At 38.8% G+C, this 11,489-nt stretch overlaps 1 protein-coding gene across 2 annotated transcripts in view; it reads right to left on the reverse strand.

The window, feature by feature from the left end:
* The window catches only part of pdcd10a (programmed cell death 10a), a 16,982-nt gene extending 5,683 nt beyond the window's left edge, over positions 1-11,299 (reverse strand). Inside the window, exons 1-8 of one of the 2 annotated variants that reach the window (XM_034863205.1) lie at positions 10,701-11,299; positions 6,516-6,706; positions 5,971-6,024; positions 5,676-5,790; positions 4,882-5,008; positions 3,546-3,624; positions 3,359-3,441; positions 2,834-2,926 (exon numbers count right to left, since the gene is read on the reverse strand). In XM_034863205.1, coding sequence (XP_034719096.1) covers positions 2,845-2,926; positions 3,359-3,441; positions 3,546-3,624; positions 4,882-5,008; positions 5,676-5,790; positions 5,971-6,024; positions 6,516-6,605 — 630 coding nt within the window. In that variant the 5' untranslated portion in view covers positions 6,606-6,706; positions 10,701-11,299 and the 3' untranslated portion in view covers positions 2,834-2,844. Of the gene's footprint in view, positions 1-2,515; positions 2,927-3,358; positions 3,442-3,545; positions 3,625-4,881; positions 5,009-5,675; positions 5,791-5,970; positions 6,025-6,515; positions 6,707-10,700 lie in introns of those variants that run through there. The other variant, XM_034863197.1, reaches the window with a different exon arrangement.
* Between the last annotated feature and the right edge of the window lie 190 nt (positions 11,300-11,489).

The raw sequence follows: 11,489 nt of genomic DNA on the forward strand, positions 1-11,489 counted from the left end.
TGGTATGGATCTCAGTATTGGAAGTAAAGATTTGCATGGGAAAAGAGAAAACGCAAGGGAAACTGAGCAGAAATGAAGCACTTTCATAAAACAATGCATATCTGAAGAGAGAATCACTTTTGAAAAGCTTTCTCCAATCACTCTTTAATTTCTAATAAAACAATGATGCCTTTTCAACACTCTCCATCGCTCTTGTTGAAGAGAATTGTATTTACACTTGTTTCAAGGAATATTGTCATGGCCAAAAAGAAAAACAGAAGGAGAAATGATGGTTGAACAAATTTATGTAAATCAAGTATTATTCAAGATCTGCTGCCAATTCTTTGAAATATGGATCCAATTTAAATAAGTCGCTAACCATCAATTTAGGATTGAGTGGATTGATAGATTCATAGCTTTAAGTATAGAAGTTATAAGAAATACCCACCTACCTTCAGCCACTGTAATTGTTACACTTTGTCAGTCTGAGAATTATTGATGTTCGGTGGACCTTCTTTCTCAAACAAAGTCTTCTTCTGCAGTTTGTTGTAATTAACTTCTACAACTTTTGAATAGACACTAGAAGACAACTTGTTTTCAGCACTCTGTTTGTGCCCTTGATAGCAGCTGTGCTCTCCCACTTCCCCGTGTGAGATTGCGGTACAAAACAAAACAAAGGATTTGTTCACTGATGTGAAGTATCAGACAGGGAAACAGATGTTGGGAAATTTCTGAAGAAATCTCATATCAAGCACAGCGATAGCTCTGCTGGAATGATCTCAGCTGTGGTATCCTGCCATCTCTGGTTATTTATGCCACATTTTAAACAAAAACAAAGAAATCACCAGCAAACATTTAAATAAAAATCTTATGTTCAAAAAATGTCATGGTGTTTTTTCCTTTTTTGATAAATACAGGATGAAAGAAATAAAATCAAACAAAATTAGATTAGCTTGTTTTTCTTGTGAAAAGCGTGATACCTTTACCTTTTCAGTTCTTTAAAAGTCTTTTAAATCAGAGGACAATTCACTGTGGTTGAGTTGCTCACACCTCATTTCATAAGTAGATATTATTTTGAAGGAATACCCCAAAGTTTGTTAAAAATAGGGCTTATCACGGTATCCCCTTGCTGAAGATGGGTGGGCCAATGCATATTTTGTCTCAGCCATGCATTGTTTTAGTCCAGCTTAGACTCGTTTAGCGTAGTAAATGGAATACTATGTTGCCGGTTAGCTTAATGTGACTAAAAGTGAGCCAACAACAACAACAAAAAAACGAATTACTTTTTGCAATGCAGATTAAGAATAGAAGGTTTCCTAGGCAGATATTGATTTGGGACTACATAGGGTGGAAGCAGACTACAGCCTTGTTTACAGTAACAAATTACTGTTTATTGGGTCCATTACTTCTTGATCCTGACTGTCTGAAAAGTCTCCCTCTTCTTCTCTCTCAAAATCTGCCATGTTCATCGCCATTCACTGTTAATTGTAGGAAAAATAGCCAGCTATTCACGCCGGGTATGTTGACTGAAGTTTGGGGTTGGGGGCTGTGTGATCTCTGCGTCCATGTAGTAGTACTTCGGCCTTCCACCTAATATAGTCCCAGTTCAATATCTGCCTAGGAATTTGTCAAGTCTTAATTTGCATTGCTATTTTTACTCAGGAATACGCAGGCCACAAGAATTAATTAGGTTGTTGTTTTTTTTGGCTTACTTTTACTCACAACATGCTAACCGGCAACCTAGGATTTCATTGACTACGCTAAGCTAACTAGCAGCGGCGCTGCCGGTGTTGCAGCGGACTAAAACAATCTATGCACTGAGACAAAAAACGAGTTGGCCCACCTATCTACAGCTAGCGGAAACTGGTATTAACCCTATTTCAACAAACGGTGGTGTATTCCTTTAAAAAGGGTCCAATGAAAAGGTTTGAATGAAAAAAAAGAAAAAAAAATCCCCAGTACATAAATGAGATTAGACCAGGTCATTATCTTATTTTGCATCTGTGATCACCTATCATTAAAAAAGCCATTTGTTTTTATATATTGGACTATCAATTGGTAGTAGACAGTAAACGTGAACACTTCACATATATTCATAAAGCAAAAACAATGACGGCACAGCTGCTCACCTGGATAGGTTGTGTTTATGATGCACTGGGTGAACAGTGCACACTAGTACAGGACAAAGTAAGCAGACAGTGAACACAGTCTTAATTTTAAATTTCTTAACATTTCTCCAAATCTTGGTTTCATGACAGATTAAAGAAATGAATAGAATTGAATGTTTGCAAATTATTACTGCAAAGTATGTAATACCACTGTGTAGCTCAAGATTACGTTTGGGCGCCTCCCTACGGAGGTGTTCAAGGCACGTCCAGCTTGGTGTCCCCTAATGGAGCGGCTGTCCCCCAACCCAACCCCGGATAAGCGGACAAAGAAAATGGATGGAATACAAAAATGGCAATAAAATTACAGTTAAAGTGCAAAAAAATGGGGAAATGTATTTGCAAAAATGAATGTGACTTTTTTTCATTGCACTTGCAATAACCAAACTTTTGAGGACATGGGAAATAACCACATTTTTCCTAAACTTTTTAAGAACTACACAGAGCAGAGAGGAAAATATTTAAAAGGAACAAAGAAATATCGACTTCAGAATCTGATAAAAGAAAAAAAACTTAAAAGAGAGTAAAAAATCCCTGGCAATTACTGTCAACCTGATTTGCTTTGAACCTCAAACTACATGGTCTCCCCTCAAAGCCACGGAATTATAAATTATACAGCCCAAAATAATAAAATGTCTTTACAAATTACAAAGCCTCATATCACCTATTCTCTAATAAAAAAGTGTGTGTTCTTGAGCTGCTACACCACAGTCTTGAAGGCCTGCAGTATCATGTTGGTTTGGTGGGTGAGCCGGTTGGCGCTGACAAACACGTTTGTCACTCTGGAAACAACCGTGAAAGAGACACAAGGACACACATGTCAATCATACAGAAAAGAAACCAGGGCAACAATATTAGGATTGATCCAGGAAACACTTTGATATGGCTGGAATGGAGAACGTCAGGCTCCAGAGAATACAAGCCAGGATGAATGCACAGGAAATGGGTCAAGGGAATTATTCAGCAATGGTGGATTTGATAGAAGCAGGCCTGTGATCAAACGACAACCATTTACATGGTGGTGACAGTGTGTGTGTGTGTGTGTGTGTGTGTTGGCAATTGTTTATGCATGCTGGCATATGCGTGTACAGCTATTAAATGTGTTGGCAGCTTTGTGTGCATATGAAAAAGGAAAAGGCTGAACAAGTGAGTGAGGAGACAGAAAAGGAAGAAAAATAGACAAACCAGAGAATAAACCTAAAACAGTGTCATACTTTCCATCTCTGAAGTAGGTTTTGAGAGTGACACTGAAGCTCTTGGAGTATTTCACAAACTCTTTCTTCTGCTGTTCCAGTGCCTAACCAATAAATAAAGACAGCCTTTCAGCTTCTCGTATTTTACAGAAACTATGTTTGTGTGAATGCTTTTCTTCTTCTTCTTCTTCTTCGTGTATCTACTTACCCGTCTATTCTGATACTGGTATTTCCTGAAGACTGTATTAACCGTGTCTAGCAGCTCCTTGATGGCACTGGCAATGTCTCTGTGGATGACACACACAAATAAGTGAATGTTAAATAAACAACAGCTCAAAATCTGACGCCTTTTTGTCAGGCAGTGATACCCTGATAACTGCAAGTTTCTTGATCCTGCTCGTTGTCTGCCTTTCTTCCCCTTTTCTCCTGAGCATTCCTCCTTTACCCTTCAACTTTTTCTCCCCTCGTATGCACTTGAAATCTGCCGTTTCATAACTATAATTTTTCAGCATTCCTTTTGAATTGAATTCATTTCTAAGCCCTCCGCTGGGTAAGTAACTTAAGCAGTGACTCACTAAGAGTATTGAATTCGATCACAAATAATGGCAAAGTGGGCCAAGAAAATGAAGTGTGTGTGTGTGTGTGTGTGTGTGTGTTGGCTAGAGATATAAAATGGCAAGCAGGACCCTTAAGGTTTTGTCATTACTAATGAAATATCTAATGTCTAATATTAAGATCAATGATTTGATTTCAAAATTTGAGCCATTTGCTCAAAGCTCAGCTAGTTCCACTGGCTGATGCAGACTAACAGATGGGGTTGAAAGCTCTCTAGTGGACCTTTGAGTTGACATTATTTTGTAATGCTGCGGTTCCATTGTGCCAGCACTGGAGAAAAGTCTGGCTGTACGACATAACATTCTGGTATAGTGGCAAAAAACGTTCTGGCTTGTTTGGATTTCTTCAAACCAATCACAATTGTCTTGGGTAACACTAAGCCCTGGATGCTACAACAGTGCACATGCAAATTAGATAGCAGAGATAGGGGAGAGGAATGGCGGTGCAGGCTTTGTCCCGGTCAGAGTAATTTGCCCCAAACACATTAAGTACAGCTATGTAGCTCTAGCTATCAACGTATACACTGACCTCTACTGTGTGGAGTGTGCATGTGTGTTTGTTTTGACTCATTCTGACCTTGAGCCTCTCCAGGAACTATTGAAAGATTTTTTTAACCCGTCTTACTCCCATTACACTGCATAGAGCAAATATGCATCTTTTCGCACCCACTCACGTCTTTCCTTTGACTTTGTATTCAACTGCCCCTTGACAAAAATGTTCTTCACCAAAAATCTTTTGTTTTAATGTAACTATAAAAGAAAATGATTTAAATCCCCTAATTAATACAAGAAGTTAGACTGAAACTTTTTATATTGAACTAAGCCTGTATATTGTACTAAACTGTATAAAGTGTATATTTTACACACACAGAGAGAGAGAGAGAGAGAGAGAGAGAGAGAGAGAGAGAGAGAGAAAGCGCGCTGTCTTACTTGATGGACTGTAGGAAGCCTACTCTGTCATTGATCTCATCTGGTATGGTGCTGAGGATGTGTTTTAGAGCTCGGGCCCTCTCGTTCAGCTCCTGGAACTCTGGCTCTCGTCTGTCAATCATGAACTCTGAAAAAAAACAAGAGGATGAGAACAATAGTGAGCACAAACTCCTCCGGGACGGACATGTCAACACACACGCAAATACACGCAGGGGACAGTGAAATTAAGCAATTAATAATGGTGGTTTAGAGTGCAAATGTATAAAATAAATACAAGATCAATTGTGTATGTGAACACACTTTACAGTGGCAGTGCTTTAAGTTTGTAGAGTGAAGGCAGGATTAAGGCAGAACTTAGGCTGTGCCATGCAGGAGGTACATTTAAAATGCAGCCAAAGTGTGTGTATGCGTGTGTGAATTCATCACTACCATCAATCACTGTACACGGCACAAGGAATTCAATTACAGACAGAAACAAATGAACATTTGAGAACGGGAGCGTAGTTGATTTGTGGAGAAACAGCTCCCCCTAGTGGATAATTGCGTTGATGGCATATGGGCAGGGCCATGACAAAAAACCCAGACAAAGCTACGTTGGTAATCATTCTGCTTGCTAAAATGTCCTTGAGCAATATAGTCAGTGTTTGCATGTCCTGGTAGAAAGTTAACATTGGCCTGGTTAATATGTCTTTCTTATTATTGACCTACTGCTGGTTATCTTGTGTGGTTGTCCTATGTGACACACCCTAGTACGCCCGCCTCTCTTTGCATGCACTAGTAACCAGGCATCCTACCTTCCACATCGTCTGCCATGCGAAGTAGAGACTCATTATAGTCAATTTTTACATTCTTCTTCTCCAGTATTTTCATGACAATGTCCTGGGTCAGACCTGGGTTCTCTTTCTCTGCCTTGAAACACACAAACATATTTTAATCACGGTCAGCCTTGGCCTTATGTGGCATTAAATGTTTTAAATGTATAAAATCAACAAAAAGATGATAGTCTAAAAGTGTTTAAAAGAAAACAGCATGGACCCAGCATGGCAGTTCATCCCAAACTAACAAAAGAAAAAAGGATATTGTTTTTACCTTTATAATAGCTGCTCTCAAGGTCTGTGCTGCTGATAGGTTGACTTTCTCCAACTGCAAGTTATAATACACAGACACAAAAACATAAGCCAGTGGCAACACACACTGACACACTTATCTGGGGTACAAAATGAAATTGTCCTGTACTTTAAGTACCTGCATTGGCTTATGTAGATCATAGATTTAAGTTTTAAATTAATTTCAGTACAAAGTGGTATGTATTGTGTTCTCACTCACATGTTTGTACATCTTTCCGAATGCTTAGCCACAGAACTGAAAACAAAACCTGCTTTGCAAGACTTTGTTGAGCCTTGTTAGCGGCTCCATGAAGCCCAGTGGTGCTTTGAGGTAAATGCTAACAGCTGCATGCTAATATCCTCCCAGTGACAGAGTATCATGTCGACCAGAGTAATCCTTAACAAGCAACATTCAACATCTACTGTCCCCTTGTTTCTACTTCCACTAACATTTTCAGAAAAACGCACATTACCACCTCCACTGCTTGACATGAATATTTATCGCAAGTTTCATCCACATTTCTTTACCTGGTTGAAGACGGGATACATCACAGTGTAGAGAGCCATGGAGACTATTGAGGCGGTGTCGGCTTCATTCTTCATGTCTTCCATGGTCATCCTTGACCAATCAATGACCCTTTGTGTGTGTGCCTGTCCACTGCCAGTTTTATGTCATTCAATCACTCACGGAGGATGACAGAATGGGAGCAGACGAGGACCTGAAGGAAAGAAGAAGACAGGACAGGTGAACTAGCAAGGAGAGATAGATGGTGGTGGATGGAAATGACAGAGTAGGGGATTTAAAAAATAATAATTGCACCATGGTTACAATCAGGAGTCAATTTAAACAACTTCAATAAGGTGTATTCAAATGTCCTTGCATTGAAAAAGGCAACCGAAAATATGGTTAGTCGAAGATGGAACAAATTCATAAAATCAATGTTATAATCATCTAAAACAATGCACCAGCTTTATTGCTTTCCATTACATGTCATAAAATCCAATGGGTACCACTTTCCAAAAAGCTTTTCAGTCACAGACATGATCATCACATAGCAGCAACATTGCCGAGGGGTGTGTGCTTTACTGTTCCACTGGGTGCAATGGGGACAAAACTGGCATCAGTCTTACCTGAATAAGGAACACCCTCTCCAATATTATTGCTGCAATAAAAACACCACTGTGATAAATATAGAACCTTGACATATACAGTATATTCAGTTCAGTGATGTTCTACCTCAATCTTGTCATTAGGAAGCAGTGAATCCTGGTGGTTGAAATTAGATAGAAATATCTGTGATGTCCTCATTCATTGGCCTTTGTTCTGTCTGTGTTTAAAACCTCCACGACCAGTTCTTCCTCAGCCATTGTTTGTCGTGTGACACTTTTAAAGCAGCTAACATATGACGGCAATCTTCATTCTAGTGATCAAACAGATCATTTATCGTCGGGCAGAGGACACTCACTTACATACCAAGTCTGTCTTTATATGTGTGCCTCCTCTTTTCAAGAATCCAGTGAGTCACCACTTGAAGACCCGACAGTGCCTTTATAGTCCTTTATGACTGCAACTAGGTTTATTAGATGTGTTGTGTTACCCGTTGATACCCACTATTACACAAACATTAAGGTTATTTACAGGTCCAGTGTCTCCTAATATCAAGAGAGGACTAGGATTGTTAGAGGAGGATCGGTCGGTCAGTGAGTATGTTTTCGTGCACATTATTATTGAACTATTATTCTGAATATGACAAAATTCCGAATTTGATACAGATAAAAATTTGTGGCACACAAACCAACAGTTTGCAAGCTTGGGGTAGAGATGCATGCCCTAAAAGGAAAGCCCAGATCTCTGGTCAGAAGGGGAAAGGTGGTTGAAGGAAACTAGAACATTAGTGGAATATTTACTTTCATTAGCCATGTTAACAGCTTAATCAGAATATTGTCTTTTTCGGAAAAAGGGCAAAAATCTAAACATTAAGAATGTACAGTAAATGTAGTCAGTGTCCTTATACAGGCATATAAAAACAGTTACCACTGGGAGATAACGACAGACATGTTTACAAATAGCTCTTCTATAGGCTGTAACCCAGTATCACTGAGAGTCCTGTTTTGTTGTGGTCAAAAGAGTGTTTGGTTGCATCGGTTACCTAGCCTGGTCCTACCAGACTCTCGTACATTTCATTTGTACTAAGAGTCTGGCCACTCTCCATTGACAAGTGTTAACTTCCTTGAAGGCGGGTACTCTGCTGAAGTTTAAAGCGCCCATATTATGCTCATTTTCAGGTGCATAATTGTATTTTGAGGTTGTACCAGAATAGGTTTACAAGGTTTGATTTTCAACAAAGCATATGTGTGTTGTACTGCACATTGCTGCTGATCCTCTTTTCCCCCAGTCTGTTTAGGTCTCTGTTTAAGCTACAGAGTCAGACATCACCTGTACAACACCACAGCAAGGTGAGACGTTAATCCAGCATGTCAGCATGACAAGATTTTTCAGTTATTTTTCATGGGGGGTTAGGTTACTCTCTAGGTTAAACAAAGAATAGAAACTGAGATACAATACAGATATGATTTTTATAAAGTCATTTTTGCCAAAAGAGATAATACCAAACCAAATGTATTTTAATCCATCTGAATTATATCTGCGCACTTTGCAATTTCATTGACATTGCAATAAGGACTAGTGCAAGATCCAAATCGCAGGGGGGCGCAATATTTGTTAAAGGCAAAAAATGTGTCAAACCATTCTTTCTTAAGTATTCTGGTGCTGCAGAGAAGTCCCGGCCAAGAAATGGTATCCGACATACTAAAGAAAAAAAATCCTTTGGTACAGATCTTTGCAAAAATTACCTAAATGAGCCTTCCCTCCAATATCGTGATTCATATCGCAAACGCAATATCAGTCCAAATAATCACAATAAGATATTTTCCTCATTGTGCAGCCCTAATCTGAATTCTAAGAAATTCATTTTAACACAATCAATTGGGGCAAGTGTTTCATTATAATGTGTGTCCTCGCCATCCCAGAGACCTGAATAAAAATAAAAATGGCTCGAAGGTGTTTCCTAGCAACACAATTCAATTGTTCTACAGATGAAGTTCCTCAAATGTATATTAAATATAGGCTAGACAGGGTTTTCATTGGCCAAACATGCAAATAAGTTTACATCTAACATATGTGCAAAATAAAAAAATTAAAAAATAAATATACATAAGTGTACCAATTACTTTTATTTCCTTTGCAGACAAAAACAATAGTGTCCTCCTTGGTCAGGTTTTGAATAAGGGACAACAGGTGATAAGAGTGGTAAGGTGTAGAAAAACACTTAGTGCACTCTATGATAACTCCTAAAATACATAAATGAAATAAAAGTTTGAATTGATCAATTACGGATGAATGATCTAACTGTTGTATGATCAGTAGAATGAAGAATATCATATTCAATGCTGTAAAAGTGTTACACAACACACAATGGCTGAGGAAGAACTGGTCCTGGAGGTTTTAGACAATTGTTCAGTTAGGGTTTATGCAGTGCTCCTGAATTGATGACTAAAGATCTGTCTAGAATGAAGTAAGCTGTGAAGACTGGAAAGGACCCTTATTTCAAGCTATGCATCTATACATAATAAACCTTTCCCCAGGTGGAAATTTCCAATGGGTTGGATCCAACTTACCCAACCCATGTGTAATCATCATGTATCATAATGACTGCATTATATGTAGATGTTCCTAAAACAGGGTTCTGGTATTGTGCATTATGGCCCGCCTAAATGAAACAAATGTATAAATGAATGCAATTAGTTACACCTACGTTTACTTGCTATGACAAGTCAAAATGCCTGTCAGGACAAAGGTATTTTAAGGCAACTGTTTGAGTCATTTGTGCAAACCATTAAAATTCTTCATCACTAATTGAACAACCACAGAGTCGCCACAACAACAAATTGCATAAAATTCACATCCACAATGTTGCATGTCTGGCTCATTAGCATCTATTTGAGTTTAAAGCCACTGGGCACGTAGAGGTCTTTAATGCGACCCCTGCATCAACACACATTAAACTACACAAATGCACAAAAATTGGAGGGGCACAAAATAGTAATTAGCTCATAAACCATAACGTTTATTATTTGATTTATGTAAAATAAGTCCAGATTTAAATGCATTCAGTAATCCCCACCTTTGTGTCAATCAGTCAATGAAAAGCATACTTTAGCTTTTATCATTATATGCATTTATATGTAACAGCGATGTTTGTGTGGGTGTGTGTTAGAGAAAGGAAATGAATAGAAAAAAAATGAATGATATAATATGAATATAGGCCTAAATCTTGGGGGATATTTGGGGAATTGTGATGCACTTTGCTGACCACACTGATACATTGATGGACATAACAGGTCGAGCAACATGAATTTGCTTTGGTGGCAATTCGGAACCAAACTATTATTTTTCCTTAAAGGATGATACACACTTTGGCAGTCACCGTGTGAGTAAGATCACTGATGTTAGTTATTTGTGTTGGCAACTAGGACAGATAACTCTTTTCCATCTTGATTAAAAGATCAATGTTTGTAGCAGGTAACTGACAGATGTGAGCCGAGTAGAGCCCACTAACTATTATAACGTTACCCCAACAACTTTGTCACTTAAACTAACTGAAAAACTATATCGCTGGGGGCGAAGGTTAAAAGTTACAGCAAGACACTTACCTGTGGCGAGAGTGTAGCCAATGAAGAGAAGGAGAACGGTGTTAAAAAGTGAACCTGTAGCGTTAACGCTAAAATTAGATTAGCAGTAGCAGGTGATACACTTCGGCGTTAACGTTAGCTAACTAGCACGACATTTTCAAAGTGTCCGGGGATAAGATAATGGACACATACAAGGTATAATTAAAACAGACAGGTGCCGAGTGTTTGCTTCAATAAGCCCCTTTTGTTTTGATTGTGTCTTATTCAGGAAGTTTTCTGCCTGAAAGCTGTAGCAGGGAGCAGAGGTGGGCGGTCTAGCGAGCTGTCCGGGCGGTATCACAGGAGAGGCTGGTTGTAGTTCTTTCGGTAAGTCTCCTTAATGCGCCGTCATTGTGATGGCCAGCAAAATACACTTCAAATCCCAAAAAGGTACAGGTGGTGTCACTCAACCGTTGTGACGCTTTCGTTGACAAAGCTACACACAAGCATTGTATCGCGTCCCACTTATAGAAAGCACACTATATAATAAAACTCTGTCTTCAGTAGTATGCAGAAGATATATTAAGAGTTAAAATAACAGCAAACTCCAACGGGTGCCATGCTTCTTGCGTTCAGCGCAGTCGGCAAGAAGTTAACTATTGCACTGTGGGACAAGATAGCTGCTACTGTTTATAAACAGCAGTATCAAGAACATTTTAAAAATTGTAACAGGGTTTAAGAATATCCGTTATAAGCTTAGGCTGAATCTCATTTCTCTATCTTAATGTACGTTAATTAATGTGAGTTACAACAGAGCGCATTTGCTAAAAC

This window comes from Etheostoma cragini, chromosome 3 (genome assembly GCF_013103735.1).
Source record: "Etheostoma cragini isolate CJK2018 chromosome 3, CSU_Ecrag_1.0, whole genome shotgun sequence".
Taxonomy (NCBI): Eukaryota; Metazoa; Chordata; class Actinopteri; order Perciformes; family Percidae; genus Etheostoma; species Etheostoma cragini.